General features: G+C 39.8%; 2 protein-coding genes across 3 annotated transcripts in view; one reads left to right on the top strand and one right to left on the bottom strand.

Moving 5' to 3' along the window:
- The window catches only part of LOC110830296 (ankyrin repeat domain family member sosondowah), a 369,880-nt gene that overhangs the window by 167,415 nt on the left and 184,633 nt on the right, over positions 1–17,832 (top strand). The gene's annotated exons all lie outside the window — the stretch shown is intronic.
- Positions 1–17,832, bottom strand: part of LOC110830290 (homeobox protein caupolican) — a 125,579-nt gene that overhangs the window by 7,501 nt on the left and 100,246 nt on the right. For both annotated transcript variants that reach the window (XM_022065012.2, XM_022065013.2), the window contains exons 5-6: positions 9,465–10,332; positions 8,928–9,026 (exon numbers count right to left, since the gene is read on the bottom strand). In XM_022065012.2, coding sequence (XP_021920704.1) covers positions 8,987–9,026; positions 9,465–10,332 — 908 coding nt within the window. In that variant the 3' untranslated portion in view covers positions 8,928–8,986. The remainder of the gene's footprint in view (positions 1–8,927; positions 9,027–9,464; positions 10,333–17,832) is intronic.

Consider the following 17,832-nt stretch of genomic DNA (forward strand, 5'->3'; position numbering starts at 1 on the left):
ATATTTATTTATTTATTTATTTAGTGTTCTGTCTGACGGCAGGTCCATATGAACAGGATCCTTCCATCCTTTTCTCGGACTGGGACCTCTTCATATACGTTCTTAGCAGATGATCCAGAAGTGGTTTGCCATTGCCTTCTTCTGTGTGTGAATGGAGTAATTGTTGGGATGCCACGGAGGAAAACTCCGTGTTGCCTAGACCACGGCCTTGCCCAACACAAGTTATAAATTCGGGCACCGCCGGGAATCGAACCTGAGACCCCAGGATTACAAGGCCAGCGTTCTAACCGCTAGACCAATACTGCTCTGAAAATTGTCAGCATGTAACAAACGTAAAGAAACATGGAAAATACTGCAACAGCCACAAATTCAATAACATAATTTTCAGTAAGATCTTACTGCTATTACGTTTCGTTAAGTATTGTTGAACGTTCGGAAACACATTTTAATTGAGAATGTCATGGTGTACTTGCTGAAAAACACAACACAGGAACTTCACACTTTTTATTAAATATTGAAACATCAAACTTCAGTTATAACATAAACTTAGTGTGTGCAGTTACAGCAGACATTTTAATGGCTGGTAAACATGAGTTACGACGTAGTCATGGATGAGTAGGCATTGTGTTTTGTAGACCGGATTGACTTTATCGATTTAAATGTGGGTGGTGTTACACTTTATTGCCACCCTGTAAATTTAAAGTAGAAGCAAGGCGACCCACCTCTGTGAGACGAGAAACGATGCAATTGGGCGATAAACTGGTCCCTTACAGTTCCTTAATCTTGATGTGACTGACGAAAACTGGCAGTGTTTTCACACGGCGACAGCCCTATTGCTAGGCTGGTGCCCAACGCGGGGGCTCCTCCAATTAAATGGATCTGAGACCATTGCTACTAGTCATTCTGCTTTAATGATATCACAACCGTACCAACGAACTGACATATCAATTCGAGTAAATTATCACATCCATTTAACGCTTCGAATGCTGTCCTAGGCCTCTGATATTTATACGCAAGTGATATTAACACTTTCGGTGCCTGTCTCGACTATTGCCGGATGCTTCAATTTCCGCATACAACTTCGTCTACTCATATAATTTTCAGCGCCTTCTTTTCAGGTCCGATTCTTACAGAAAACAGTTCATAGAATATTGTTTGCGAGTGTTGTGTTTAAGATACAAGTAAGCCTTTTCCGAATTTATGTACTCTAAATTTAGGAAAGTTGTGCTTGAGTAATATTATGTATTTTATGCTCTAACCTCACGGTATAACTTGATATAAAGTTCCCTTAAAATCAGTTTGTTTGTATGGACAGGAAACTCTATCTGTGACTCTAAGGGATGAACAGAGACCGCCTGTTTCAGAACGCATTACTGATGAGAAAATTTATACCATAGGAAGAAAAAATGTTCTAAAGAGATAACATGGATAGAGCTAATAGTTTCAGAGGAAGGAGCTCCATTTCTTGAGGTCTAGTTTTTGCAACGGCCTATAAAACGAAAAAGAAAGTATAATAATATTTGTGTGGGACTGTACACCAGCAGGGTCAATGAATTGAAACAAGGAGACTGGAGGTGTGACGATGTGACATATTTTATGAGACAAAACACGAGCGATTGACAGTTACCGATTGAGTTACATTTTTGGGTCCTGGAACCGAATAAGCTATGAACGAAGAGATAAAAAAAAACCTGGAAGGAAGCCAGACTCGGTGGTTCTTCGTCCATCCACTGATTGAAATCTTCCACATTTATCAACGTCAGTGAAGGTGCTGGTACAGGCAAGGTTGTGCTGTGGCCTCAGTATAACCATTGCACCCACACAATACCCATGACGTATTTTATAGTCCCTTTATTTTATATTTTCATAAAAAATGCGGTTTTTCTAGGCTATAACCACGCCCGTCTGTTTCTTGAAACAGTAGACAGATTTTCATTAAAATGTGTAAGAAGGCCATGTTATTAGTGGATACCCAAATTTTTCATTTTCGTGCCGTCGATACTACCAACATGGCGGTCGCAGAAACGTCTGAGTACCGCTTCACGTGAAGTAGAAACGATTAGTAACAGCCTTAATTTTCAGGGAGGTTAAAGTTTTCTTATTCTTATTCACGACGAGAAAGTGCAACATGATGACCGTTCGGAATCGGTTTAAACTCAGGGATTAATAGCGATAAATCAATCACTGAAGATGTGTATACGGAATTTGGAATGGGGATAGATCATAAACGTAGATCCTACAATTATCACTAATAATTGTTTTGATATCTTAGCAAACAGAGGCGCGGCAATGGTGAAGTTGTTTCGTAAATGTAACGTATTCGGAACATCTAGTAGTGTAAACTGCGTGATTAGGTTTATTAATTAAGAGACCTCGTTTTTGACAAGACTGGCTTTTAGAATTCAGCGTTATTTTTACAAATTATTACCACGTATAATTTCAAGGTTACGAGTGACATGTGCAAGGGAAACGAATAATCAACTCAAATACGAGTAATTAAGGGGTCCATTCCCAAAAAGGAAAAAAAAAAAGTTTGGGCCAAAATTTAATTTCACGTTGTTTCATACGCAAGAAAAATCCCGCCGTGGTATTAATAGAGGGCACGACTCAAGTCGTTGGTTGAATTGTAAAAAATAAAATAAAGCTACTCAATTTTGTAGTCTTAAGCAAAAATTTTAATTTTAAGACACGATTTCTTTGTCCTCCAAAAATTCTTGAAAGTCGAACGGCACTGGACCCTTTAATTTTGTGCTAATTCTTTGTATCGGTTGTATAACAAAATACATCTTGTACTTGAGAGGAACTACATGTTTCTGCGCACTTGTTCGCTGTCATGAGGCATTGTTCGCGCGATAACACTGACGACGAGGCACACCAGTGACATGGAACAGCAATTATAATTACACGTTCTTGAACAAGCTTATCAGATATGGGTATGCAAACCACTTTACATAACAACTAACCCCAGAGCTGTTATTTTCTGATTTCTGCAGTTTTAAAGAGAAACTAATATCCTAGCAAGATAAGCAATTACAGGAAATAACTCACCTGTGCACCCAGCAACTGCAAGTGTTGAATGACCGCGCGTTAATCGCTGTGTCCACAAAGCCCCTGTTTCTGTATCTATGTATCGATCGATCTATCTCTCGATGTATCTATCGGTCTGTCCATACATTTTAACTGTTAACAAATATGTCATCTGTTGAAAATCTATCTTCCTATCTATCTGCCTATACATCTATCTAGCTGCCCATCTCCCGGTCTATAAACTACCTATTTGCTTGTTTGTCTGCTTGTGTGTAAGTTCGTCTACCTGTCCACCCGCCCAACCATCCTTTGTCTGTTGCTTACGGTACAACATCGTGACTTTTCAATTCAGATTGTCCTGGGATCTGTGTCCATCAGTAAAACCACTACATAGCCCACTAACGTGACCTGACACAGTCACGAAGTTAAGGGGGTTTCCCAGTTTCTTTAAAATGTAGGTTTATTAAACTGTACTCATTTATTTATTTTATTTTTATTTTATAACTATGTAACACCGAATTCTGTGATTAATGAATAATGAATTGGAAAGGTTGTGGAATTATGAATTCGTGGCGAAATTAAGGGGAATTTGCCTGGACAGACACCTAGTCAGGAGGTTCTGTATTAGGGTTCTCCTATTGTCCGCCTTCCCTACACTTGTAATAAACTCACGCTGTCACACAAGACGCCAGTTCTAGCTTCATTCACTGAAGATGACCTGGGCATTGTAATTCGTATCTGTAGGAAACTCACAGATAATTTAAGGTAGCTACTGTCCCGGAATTTGCCTAAAGGGACTATGTGAAATCAGAAAAATCGCAGCATAATAGGTATCCAGACCGAGATTTGAACCCAGGACGTTACTAAAACAAAGCAGGAGTCCTCACCATTTGGTATTTGCGTATGAACTCTTTAAAATTAAGAAAAATTTCTAACATGTATCTTTATTTCACCCACGCACCGATGGCGACTTAATACATAAAGTTAAGAGACGCGACCAACCACTTCATATTTGATTTAGTTCTGAAACGCAGTAGTTAAGCTTGCAAATGGTGTCACAGGAATTAAAACGAGGCTATTATGTATGGCAGGCGTGTGGTAATATTTGTTTTGATAAACAGTTTTGTTTGGGCTATTTTTTCCCATGGAAAGTACACTGTTTAGCTTTAAATATTTGTTTATCTGGGATTGCCTTTTAACATACCCGGTCTTAGCTGATAATCACACAATTGAAAAATAAAACTAGAACATGTTCATAATGACGGAATAACAAATTCGTAAATAAATATACAATAATATACATACGAGACACAAGATACTTATGTAATGAAATGAGGACAATGAAAAGAAATAAATCTATTGCCTTGTATCTTTGCTAGAGCATATGGGTCACAAGTGAGCCCTTGTGAACGCGGTAAAGGACCTTCGGTTGTTGACGTCACCATAATGCATTAGTTATGCATAGCCTAATTAATTTGCATCATGCTTTTAATGGTAACTCAATTTGGAACTAAAATAAGCGAACTAATAAATGAACCAAATCTATGTAGGATTTGAGGTTTCCACGGAAGTGAGTCTGAAGATGAGTCTTCTGGCTTGTTGTGCCATGTAGCCTGGTAGAAGTTTACCAATGTCCTTGCTGCCTCCATCATCAATGATGAATTGCAGACATGTTTAGTGATTTTAGACCTGTAGTCTTTGGTTTTATCGGCGACTCTTTTAAATGCTATGGGCTGCTGCATTATGCACCTTTCCTTCCCGTTATGTCAAATTTAATATCTAAAATTTAAATTATTTGAAGTACTACTCAGTTACATTTTAAATAACTGTGTTTGACGTGAAATGGAGGTTAATCGAGAAGCGGGCATATACAAGTTTGTAAAATTGAACGTTCCCAGCTCACATTATTCCAATTCTAATGGTATCTTCTAATAATCTGATTCATACAATATAGGCACCATTACCGCAGATTGCATCTTTATTAAAAGAGGCAGCTTGTCGTGTTTTAAGTGGGTTGCCAGGTAACACGATGTTTTGGTATCCTGACGTTAACAAGAGTATTTGAGCCTCCCTGCATGTTACGCCACTCTGAGAGATACACGGGGATTGAAAGCCTATGTTTAAGTCATAAGTTGCTCACTTCAGACATCCTGAATGTTTGAAGCAACTCTCTGCATCGATGGGGCTCAAGAATAGAACATGTCCAGTACCTGCCAACGTGTCAGCGGGAAGAATTATGCGTTTGACAGTCATAACGGGAGAAATGGCTTGAGCTAATGTAGTGCGTGTGGTGGAATGTCAAAATGTAATGTTCCTAACTGAGAATTGTTGTGAAACAATTAGGAAACAGGCAATGATTGCTTCGTCCGACATCCTGTCACTTTGTCATTCGATGCATATAAAATTTGTACCCCGCACGACGTCACTAAATAATGAAAACAAAACACATTACAAGTGTGGCGCATTCTTTGAATTATCTACATATGTACAAGGTGTACATATAATAGGTATATTGTTCTTTTGAATCTTTCCTCAGTGAAATTTATAATAAGTGAACTAGATAATATGATTCTAGTAACAAAGTAGTGGTAATGTGTAGCTCTTGGTTTATGTACCACTTGATCTAAAAATCAGGGCCCAGACATTTTGCCCGCTTAATACATTAACATTTGTCTTACCGTTCTCGCAGCGAACAAGAATTGTTTCTCTTAACATTAACTGACTGATTCTGTAGCTAAGAAACTGTCGTCTGGCAGACAGGAACAGAGTTGTTAAATATCCTTAAATGGCTTAACCTAACGATAAACACCTGTTATCTTGTTTGATAAGGTCCCATTTAGCAGGATTTGCAATTGTCTCGGCGGTGTGAGTTTAGATTATCTTCTGGCTTAGCGAGATTTCAGGTTCTCACGGCTACGATGATGGTTTGATATGCCATGCTTGCTGCCTCCAACATAGGGGCGAAGAGTTGATGGATGCAGTAAGCACCTCTGAAACGTCGATTAACTTCTACCATATTAGAAAAGTAATCTGCATCCTCTCAATTCTTGCGCCGTATTGTACACCAAAATTTTGGAGGAACATGCTACCTCCATATTCAGTAGTTCTGTGAAGGAATTAAGCTTTCTTAGATATTTAAAAAGTACAAGTTTTCAGTCTACTTAAAAGTTTGAAAGCCTGGGAATCTGATTCATCCTACTTTATTAAAATCCTGTTAACATGTCTCACAAATGAATTGACATTTAAAGAAGGAGACAATGACCCAAACTCACGTCAAAATAGGCTTATTCTCTGCCATGTAGAGTCAGTATTTATTTACACTGCTATAATATTGAGTATTTCTCGTTTGTAACCCCAGTATTGCCATGTTTGGAAGGAATCATGACAAGTACTTCAGTGCTTAAGCTACTTTGAATGTTCACATAATTCACGTGACGCAGGAATATGACACGCTACAACATGACATGATATGACATGCTTTAACGAAACAAGTTATCCTATCAAGCAATAGATCGGACACGCATTCAGTTGCTCCCAGGATCGAACACCAGAACAAATTATCGGAGCTTCGAGTACCTGAACACGAATTTTCAAGCCGATACTAACGCTTATTTTCCAACGTTTCTGTAGGATAGATTTCCTATTTTCACGAATTGGAACATGTGACGTGTTTTCATTCCGATTTAATTCAGAAAAAAATAACTATTTTGACACTTTGTCATACTCGAAAGGAGCAAAATTTATTTAATTGGATGTTTCTTTTTTTAAAATAAAACCCCTCTATTATCATATAGATTCTTAACTACCTGCATTAAGTGGTGACAGTTACGTAACTACCTTGTCAAAATTTTACGACTTCCATGTATATATTATTTATTTTAAAGATTGCCAGACTATGGGACAGAATTACAGAAAGGTGCCCGTGGGAGGTATTTGGACCCAAGAGCGGTGAAGTGTCGGCAGGTTGGAGTTGCACAATGAAGCTCTTCACAATGTATAAACTTGGTCAAACATTAGAGTGATCAGATCAAGGAGGATGAGATGGGTTAGACATGTAGCGCTCACGGGGAGATGAGAAATTGGTAAAAAAATTTGGTTGGAATGTCTGAAGGGAAGAGACCAGATGGAACACACTGGGGTAAGTGAGCGGATAATATTAAAATGCTTCTTACAGCAGTCGGCTTTGGGGATGCAGATTATATTTATGTGGCTCAAAACAAGGACTGGTGGTGGGCTCTTGTGATCATAAAATAAACCTTCGAGATCTATAAAACGGGGGAAATTTCTTGGACAGCTGAGCAACAGTCTCCCTGTCATGGAAGACGCTGCTCTGTGAAATTTGTTAAGCCCAAATTTCTTCAGAACTTTCTAAAGATACGGTAAACAGAGTCTGCTTTGTCGCTTATGCATACTTTCTCGGCATTGCATGTTTCAACTGCAGGTATAATTCCAAGCGATGTTGACATGATTTTTGCGTGACTAATTATCTTCTTGTTTTGCATTGCGTTACACGTTGCATCCTTCCGTGGCAGGCGTTCAGACTTGCCGTTCAATGCGATCAGACCACTCCGCTGGGTGCCAGGGCCAATATTTCCATCAAGCACTGCAGTTAAACTGGAATCGCGGGATCGAAACCAGCGCGCGATATGACTGTAGCAGCTGCATCCTTACGTTACTCTCTCTCTCTCTCTGTGTGTGCGCGCGCGCGTGTCAGAGGTTACCAATTTGCACCAAATTTGGCGTGTTTTATTCCTTGAAACCAGGAAGAGATTTTAAAATGGGCTGAACTCCGAAAAAAGTGCCCTGGGCCCCAAACCGATAGAAGAGATTAGCAAAAATAAAAACAAACTTGTTTGTTTCGGTGAGGATATTATAGGAACTAAGGTCACATATCTGAAAACCGTCCTGAGTTCGAGTCTCAGTGAATATGTTGGGTTTATGTATAAATCTAATATTATTAATAATTGTGCCCTATTCAACGATAAGATCAGGCCTATGCAACGCTTTCAACAGATCGAGAAATGTAGCCATTTGTCTAATTTCCCCGCAAGTAGCACTGAGGGCATAATGCTAGTATTCTTATAATTAGAATTATCAGAACAAAGAGGATAAGAAAGCGTAATACTTAGTGCGCACAAAAATGATGAGAAATGCACGCAGAATTTTGATCGAAAGTTTTACAGGAATTGCGGTGTTTCGGGAGAGGGTCAAACTACGTGCTTTTGAACACGATACTGCAGCTCCTTAAGTGGCTGGCTGACTGCTATTAAGTCAGTCATTATTATTATTATTTAGTGTTCTGTCTGACGACAGGTCCATATGAACAGGATCCTTCCATCCTTTTCTCGGACTGGGACCTGTTCATATACGTTCTTGGCAGATGATCCAGAAGTGGTTTGCCATTGCCTTATTCTGTGTGTGAATGGAGTAATTGTTGGGATGCCACGGAGAAACCGGGGAAGCCCCCGGAAAAAAACTCTGTGTTGCCTAGACCACGGCCTTGCCCAACACAAGTTATAAATTCGGGCACCGCCGGGAATCGAACCCGAGACCCCAGGATTACAAGGCCAGCGTTCTGACCGCTATGTAGGTACAAAATGATAGCTCTTCTACAACACTGTTTCAACTGCTTAGGTTATTTATCGTCGAATCAGGAATTTATGTGGCTGTAATACAGAAACCTGTCAGGCTCTCAGACATTTTAACAAGAAGTGATCGTATGCATTTCGTATTAAGTTTCACCAGTGTTTTTCCGTTACAGGCGATGAACTGAGAAACTGTCCAGCACACGCAGTGCATAAAGTCTAATTACAGGCGTACACTGCACGCGCAATTCTATCAACGTAACGAGTGCTCTTCGCGGGTAACAGCTCTGTTCATTACACACAAGTGATAATTACCTTGAGCTGACGGCAGCGACGTCTGGCAATTCACATTATTGGCGCATGCGCAGGCCCCCTTAGACTGGCGACACGAACCCTCCACCCATTGGTTGAGAACTGTGAAATGAAAATATTTTTGATAGAATAAATGTGCAGTGGTTTTCTCTATCTGAAAGGGCATTTTGAAAAATCAAATTGTTTCCATCTTAACTACGGGTCGCTAACGTATATTTGGATGTTCTGCAGTTTGTTTGAAAACGGCGTACAGTACAGTGATTCCAGACGAACATTGTAAGAACTTACGCCAATGGAGATAACATTCACGCCGGTACAGCAAGTACATAGGAAGTATAAATACATGTAGACCTACAAAGGGGTAGAACTACCTATTCTTGTGTCCGAGGCCAATAAATATATTATTATATTTCGTTAAGTCTAAGAAATATAAATGTGACATAAAATTTGATCGCACTTATAATTTCCAACGAGGCAACGAACGGAGAGCCGTTTGTATTTGTAGCTCTTCAGCACTGGGAGGCGATCAGAACTACTCACCTCTTGTAGAAGGGTTTAAAGGCGGTGCCCTCGTTCGGGCCCTGGTTTGAGTTGCCAGCCGCCATCATGTGTCCGTGGTGCTGGTAGGCTGCATCTTTTCCGCTCGGCCTCTCTTTCTGTGGCGACTGCTGAAGACGGCCGAAGTTGCCGAGGAAGTTGTGGTGCCCTGGTGCTGCTCCGTACCCCGTCGTGGAGGCAGTAGTAGTGGCAGATGTGGACGATTGGGCACCCGGTCCCGCACCAGCGCCGCTGCCGAAACACGACGTAGGCCCTCCTAGAAGATTGCCGGCGACACTAGGTAGTTTCATGTTGGGTGGTGTCTGGGGCGGGGTGTCGGTCTGAACCTCCGGAAACCCCGACGCCCCGACCGAGGCCGAACACGCGCCCACTCCGTTTCCACCGCCGCCTCCGTAGGGCCCCGAGAGGAGCCCCCCGTACCGCGAATATGGCGCTGCCGCTGCTGCAGAAGGACTCATAGCAGCGGAGGGCAGGGCGAAGCTGTTCATGCTCATATTCATGCCCATGCTTCCACATCCTGTGCTTGGCATGAGCCAAGGCTGCTGTTGGGAGCTCGGTGGCGGCGGAGGCGTCTTGCAGGCCGCGGTGTCAGCCAGGGACCAGATCTTGGGTTTCGTAGCAGGGATTGGTACGCCGCAGTCGGACGGCGGTCCATTTTTACCCATCTCATCCTTGAGGCCGCCACCACCGAGAATGGAGTGGTGGTGGGGATGGTGATGCAGATGGTGGTGGTGGTTTCCCACCATCAGGAGGTCACCCGGCTTACGGTCGTCGTCGTCATCCATCTCATCATCATCGTCCATGCAATCCTTGTCAAGGTGGTGTTCTGCCTTCACGTGGTGCAACGAATCTGTGGACACAGCCCACAGACACAATTAACCCCTTCTGTGCTACGAACGTGATATCTCGCTTACAACTTCCGGTTTCTTCTTTGTAGAAAGTATTTAAAATTTGCCGCCGTCTCTTGAAGCACCACGGCCACAGCATCTGTGTTTTATCAACGTAATCTTTAAACTACAATTTAAAACCTACAGGCAAATAGCACTTATTCTATGAATCTAACTCATGTTTAATGCCATCTGCTAGAAGCTGTTTGTTACTAATTACAAAGTAGGTGACGTAAAGTATTTTTTGGATGATAAAAAAGTCATTGTAGGCCCAATATTCAAATACAGAGTGACCCAAAACAAATTTAAGCGACATTACGATTTCTGAAAACGGACATTGTGAAGTGGAGAATTACGTTTTCTGTGTGTTAGACAGAATAATGATCGTGAGCAGCCCAATATTTTATCAGGTTTAGCGTAACCCTTGAATTAAATATCTTCCCCACAGCCACATTTTAATTACTTTTAGAAATAATATTTGACCCTACTTTCCAATATTTCAATAAGCTTTAAATGCGTGAATATTACTGTCAATGGACTTTTGCGGATTATTTGGCTGCAAAAAATCTGTATAGTTTATAGTAGCCTTTTTTTTATTTACATTATATAAACGGCCTAATTTATTTGTAGCCGGAATATCTCAGTGGGGCAGTAAACGTTGCAGGCTGGATTACAAGTATTCAGGACCGGAAACAGGAGATATTTCTCTCCACATCTCCGCATCCGGGCAAGCGCGTGTTAAGATAACCGCCGTCTTCCATACAGTGGCGAAGTTTAAACTTCGGTTAAAATTTAACGTGTTTTACGCCAAGTCATAAAACAGTACTACAGGTCTGTTAGACATTCGGACAGTGTCCAGACTTTTCACCCAACGTTTACACCTCTAGTTTTTTTGAGGAACGATACAAGTTGTTCACACAACTGCTTGTAGAATAAACAGTTGTTACGTTAGGTTATTCCGCCAGTCTTTTTTTTCACTCGGAAGTGAAGTAAATTGCCTTCTTCCTCAGGGGTTGATGAATATCGAGGGGACAGAGCAGCGGAGATTTTCTGCGGCGAGAGGGGATGTTATGCACCGCGAGAGCGCCCCAGAGATAATTTCATTAAGAGCTTGGAATGGGTTTGGAATGGTGATAGCAATCCCGCGGGTGAAGCAGCGAGAGGGTGAGGATTTGTGTGGTTAAGGGTTGGTCCACAAGTGGCACTTGAATGAATCTTACTTACAGATCACACCACTACGAAGACTTGAAAGTAGCATGAGACGGATGAGTGGTCTTTAACTAGAAAGTGGAAAAACAGACTAATGTAGTCGTTACGACGTCCACTGGCTTTGAACGGGTTAAGCTTATTCCTCTGGTTTACGTACCTTTACAACACTCTCTTCACGTACTGGTCAGCAATCCTGCGTTTTATCTGACAGCTCCCAATTTCGATTGCCATACCTTGGTACGATTATGCCTTGAGGCGTGCAACGAAAAGTAATTGAAATACACGCTGACTTCGTAGGCCAAATTAAATAAGACTTGGCACTGTTCTAAATTCATATTCTCTAAGAAATGTGGATTAAACAACCGGAATAGAAATGCATATTGTATTATTTCCCATATGCGCAGGGCTCAGCAAATGCATTCTTGCAGAATTTAAATCTCTCCTTGGTTGTGATATTTATTTACACTGATACAGACACAAATCATAGATGACAAATATCACGTGGCATTGCAGGCTGTTGACAAAATTACTCTTTCTTTAAAAATAAATTTCGTCAATAATATGTATGTACTTTAAACTGAATTTCTTCGCGTACAGGTTATACGCCACAATAAAAACTATATTTTGCAACCAACAGAAGCATTGCAGCCCAATGGTGAGCCGTCTGCAATGAAACTGAGAAGATATACTTGAATTCAGTGGAACAGAAGACTTATTATTATTAGTATGAGGGCGATGAGTGACTCATCGCCCTGGTGATGGAGGCAGCAAGGACCTCTGAAAAGTTGGTGCACATCTATCAGGCTATACGGTGCTACAACCCAGAAGACAGTCATTTTCGGCATTAAAATTTATGAGATGATACAGTTGCGTCATATTGTGATAAATATATATTTGTTTAAATCTTGTCAGTCAAATCACAATAAAATTTCTATTAAATATTAAAATATTACTAAAATTAACATTTAAATATTTAAAATGATGTTCTCTATCGAAATGTTCGATTTACATTAGAACATCACCGTTTACACGACATGTTTCAGTTCTAGAAGAACCATCTTCAGGTGTATAAAATTATATAAACTTAAATATAATTTCTTATTTTCTTATTTACTTTACAGGATGACACAAAAAACAACAACAAAACGTTCACCCACACAAAATCATGTTAAGCACGACGTACATACAGAACAACTTCGAATACGATATTAAAAAAATACAATAAAATCTGGAAGAAAACATCATTTGAAATCTGATAAACATCTGACTAAAAGTTGCAATTAAGAAATTATATTTAAGTTTATATAATTTTATACACCTGAAGATGGTTCATTTAGAACTGAAACATGTCGTGTAAAAAGTGATGTTCTAATGTAAATCGAACATTTCGATAGAGAACATCATTTTAAATATTTAAATGTTAATTTTAGTAATATTTTAATATTTAATAGAAATTTTATTGTGATTTGACTGACAAGATTTAAACAAATTAAAATTTAATTGTCTAATTTGGGCTTTCGGATGTGAGCAGCGTGGAATGTTGACGAAACGTTGGTTAATACTGTGCATTCGACGTGGATCTCACCCGAAAGCAAAAGTTCACATTGACCTCCAGCCGCGAAAACCTACGTAGAAGAAGTGGCATTTGATCTTTGTACCGGAGAATCGTTTCAAAGCATTCGTTCCTTATTTTAGCCCTTCTGTGTTAGCTTCTTGAATTCTGGTTTCATCTCCATTTTCTGCAACAACATTACGGTACGTAAGAATTGCCTATCCTTTATAAAATTTGTTGCCCGTATTTTTCCTACAACCATGCCTAAATTAATGCGATTTATTACATAATCTTCAGCTTCATACTAGGTCACCTGCTTTGTATTCAGGATGTCCGGTCTTCGATTCTCAGTTCACAGCCGGTTATCCTGGTTGAAGGAATTTCATAGCGTTCCTAAGTAATTTCTGAGTTCGTGTTCGTTATAATATTCCGCGCGTGTAACCTATTCGGTCAATGCAACTTCGTTAAGTAAACTAACAAAGGAAATTCATAACACTAAATGATGCATAAAGGTCAAAGTAATTATTAAACATTTATATTCGAGCACTTGAAGGAGTTATTTCCTAACTGACCGGAAATTTGACTATAAAATCTATTACTTTATTTAGGGCAGGCGAATATTAATGCCATCCTTATAGATTATCTAAATTGTTGCATTTAAAATTGACGGTTTAAGTCCATCGCATGATGGTCTCGCCGTAAGCCGTGGCAGGTGCTGAGGAAATGCGTTCCACAACGTGGCTCAAGAAACCTGTTTGCTCTGTTTATTTCAAAACTGTAACGAATTTCAAAGAAGACTCCTTCTTGTTGGTCAATAAATTCCCTATTTTTATAGAATCAGATAGTTCGTTGTCATGCTCACAAGAGCGCGCCACTGCACCATATCCTGAGCCAGATGAATCCAGTTCTCGGCAGCGTACCTTATAACCTTAGCCGTCTTAATATTATTCTCTGTTCCCTTCAGTTTTTCCTGTTAAAATTTTGTATGCACTTCCTACTTTCCATGCATAGGAATATGCGTTCCTGCCATCATAAGTTGCTGGAGAGAGAGGAACAGAGAGAGAGAGAAATAAATACAAAAATTTAAGCAGCTAATGGTGAAGCGTACGTACGTAGTATAAATTTCTGGCTTGTGATTTGGATCATAAACACACGGGTTTTAGATTTTACATTCAATATTTTCTTGACAGGAAAAATACGTATATGACTAGCCTCAAGTTTTGTTGAAACGTGTATGATTGAACACACAATTTTAGACATTTTTCCAAATTCCCGTTCATTTGTTTTAAACAAAAGATCTTGAAGCTGGCTGTCCTTCCGTCATTAGATGAAATAGACCCAAGAGAGTATGTCTGCTGCTACCATCATCAGGGCCTGATGATCGATGGAGCACGTCGGTAAAATTCTACCAGACTACGCGGAATAACAACCCAGGTGACAGTCACCTACAACTTTATACCGGTATTTGAATGAAAGTAACATGGTCTACGATCTATGCTGAGGGAAAGTGCCTTTAAAACATAAGTTAATTCTGGAAAACTGTCGAAATAGTGGACTAGATCTTCTTTCGGAATGGCAATCTTCATAGTGATTAAACATTTGTGTGACGTATCAAAATGGCGTGACTCCAACCACAAGTGAAAGCCACGCTGTTATTATTAGAAGGTTTTACTCCCTAATTTATAAAAGCCACAGTTTGTGGTGTGTGGAAAATTTGTTCCAACATCGGTTCGCCAAAAACTTTCTCTTACGGAACTAAAGCGAAATTGTGGAGATAGGAGAGGAGGTGGGAGATGAAAGGGAAAAAGGGATGCATTAATCGATTTACAGTAGTAAACCACCAATCGGGATGTCGGAGGGGTGGGGGGAGAAAGGGCTCAGAGCGCATGCACCATGCAGTCCGCGAAAAAAAAGAAAAAGAAAAGAAATTGCGTTGTTTTATGTTAGCTTCCAATGTTGCTGAGTGGAGTGGAGAGAGACGGATAAAACAGTTGGTTAGCGGGAGGGTTCGAGACGAAAGGGGGGCTAAAAACAGTGACTTGGCCTTTTTTCTAGCTCACTTTCCATACCCATCATTAGTCTTCCTTCTCTTGCTATGGATTGGTCGTGAGGTAAGTGGGAAAAAGAGAGAGCTGACTTGAACTCACGCTGCGAACATAGCATTCTACTCTGTCCGTAAAGAGAATCACTTGTCCAAGAAATACGACAAAAAAAAATGAAAACTGTGATGCGTGCAGTGTATAGTGTATACAAGGGGGGTCGGATAAAGGGGGAGGTTAGCTGCAGACAAGTTCAACTTGGGACAACTCACATTTATCTTAACAGCTTTTTTATTCTTACTTTCCTCTTACCATTCTTCCAAACTCGTACTTACATAAATACATCATCTCATGTATGGACAAAATCAAAATGGACAGAGAAAACGAAATTATAAATAATAAGTGTATCATGATAAAACATAACAAATAATAATCTAATGTCAAATTTCATGCAAAATAAACAATATAACTAAAGAACAAAACAGAGTTATTGCAAAATGAATTATTTTTTTTAAATTTGTATTTGAAAAAAGTAATCCTACAAAAGTCTATATTGGTAGAAGCTGAGTATATAAAATGAATTGTCAAGTTGTTTGTTTTTTAAAGACGACACAGCGCTAGGAATGTGCTAACGGATGGTTTGGACACAGGAGCCATAACCACGACCCATTGTAGCACCGGAACTCACTCCTACACACGTCACATTTCTTGGGAGTTTTATTAAAATCTTAGTTGTGTCCCAACCATGCTAACTTAAGTTGATGGTCTGAAGACATTGCGTCAGATTTACCAACTAAGTATGCATTGGGAGCCTGTGATATTAAACATTTTTGTATTCAGATTTCAAAACACACTAACACAACTCTTGTAGGATTACCTTGTTGTTTGTTCAAAATACCTTTTAGCTTCATTTGTATTAACACTGTGCATTAAAATGTAACAAAACGAAACATGCCATGGAGTACGTGCATGTGGGAACCTGATGTCTGTCTTCGGCTAGGCAAAACGTCTGTCAGTGTTTCCGAGGCTCCTGAACGAATCCTTTCTCACGCCGCTACGTCAAACGATTGGTATATCGATCAGATGAAATCGATGGTACGCCTAATAGTCGCCGCCTCGAATCGTCTTGTTAGTCTCCATTTTCAAACAGATTTTGCCGAATTTATCCTTTTATAAATGAAAATAAATTAAACTTACAGTATTAAACCGACCCCAACAATTATTTTCTTATCACAGGGGGCTAGCATGAAATGTCCTGATTCAATGAAGTATGACACAAAGTTTAAGACCTGCTCAAGGCAGTAATAAAGTCTTCTGGGTCAGTGGTCCCCAACCTTTTTGTTCCCAAGGGCACATTTGAGAGTTTATGAGATCGTGGCGGGCACCAACCAATCAACAAAGCCAAATTTTCTTTTCTCTGGACAAATAAGATATGGACACCAAATAATACACGAAACAACACGACGTTTAATGATACAAGAAACCACGCAATCAAAAGTACGTACTTTTATAAATACAATTATTATTACTCAAGTGGGAAGTTAGTGTGATGTTTGGCACTGCATTTCATCGGCCAGTTTTTCAAATTTGGGAGTGTAGGATGATGTTGCTGCTCGCAAACAATCGTCAAGATGGACGTCAGTAAGTCGAGATCTGTGCTTTGATTTAATAATGTTCATGGTTGAACGGCCTTCATTATTCAGTATAACCTCTTTCCGTATCAACGCGGGCACCCAAAAAAAGGGTTGGCGCCCGCGGGCACCGCGTTGGGGACCACTGTTCTGGGTTATAGCGCCGTCGATACCCGTGACTCGGAGGACTCCACCTTCGGAGACACTTTGTTCCTCCGAAACGTTGGCTTCTACCTAAAAGCCACAACGGTGTTACGACCACAACGACGGTCCGCACTGCTCTATTGTAAACCATTGTAACCAGTTCCGTGTTGCGAACTAAACTTGGGCCTTCTTTCAGGTGAGCCACTACTTCTGACCTAAAATCTGCGCGCGCTTGAAGACTTTAGTGTAAACTAATATGTTACTCTCGCTAATTTTTCTTTGTTAATTCAGATTATTTGTTGTACTTCGTAGGCGCGGTTAATTTATACAAACGAAAGATAATATATTTTTAAACGAAAGAAGTTTGGAAAGAGATAATGAATGTTTCTGACATTCGTGGTCTTGGTACCTTTGAGTAATTTTGCATTTAAGTCCGATCTATCTGTTCAATAATTTACAGAAACACTGGGCACAGAGTAAGTTAATTCAATTGAGAAAACTTGATTCAGGAAACTTAGAAAAGAACGTCGACGGATATAGTTTTCAATCCAAATTTTCAAATTTTTATGTTAAGAATATAAGATTCGAACGAAAACAAGTTACGACGAAATACGTAATTAATATTGTAGTCTGGCTGTTAGTCTCAACATGAAACAGGGCGATACTAATAAATTTTTCAAGAAAGTGACCAGCGATTAAGGAACTCTAGAGTATGTGCTATTATCCTGAATCATCCATCGGCTACAAGTACTTTACTATTCTAGAATAAACGAATGTCAAGAGTTCACACTAACAACGAGAACGCTAAATGCGGAGTGTGCATGTTTATAATCTAGTTACCCTGTAAATTATGTTAGAAATATAGGCCTAATATATGGAAAAGGACTT

Source organism: Zootermopsis nevadensis, unplaced genomic scaffold, assembly GCF_977971745.1.
Source record: "Zootermopsis nevadensis isolate Lab colony 2312 unplaced genomic scaffold, Znev_1.0 Znev_ptg000010l, whole genome shotgun sequence".
NCBI lineage: Eukaryota > Metazoa > Arthropoda > Insecta > Blattodea > Termopsidae > Zootermopsis > Zootermopsis nevadensis.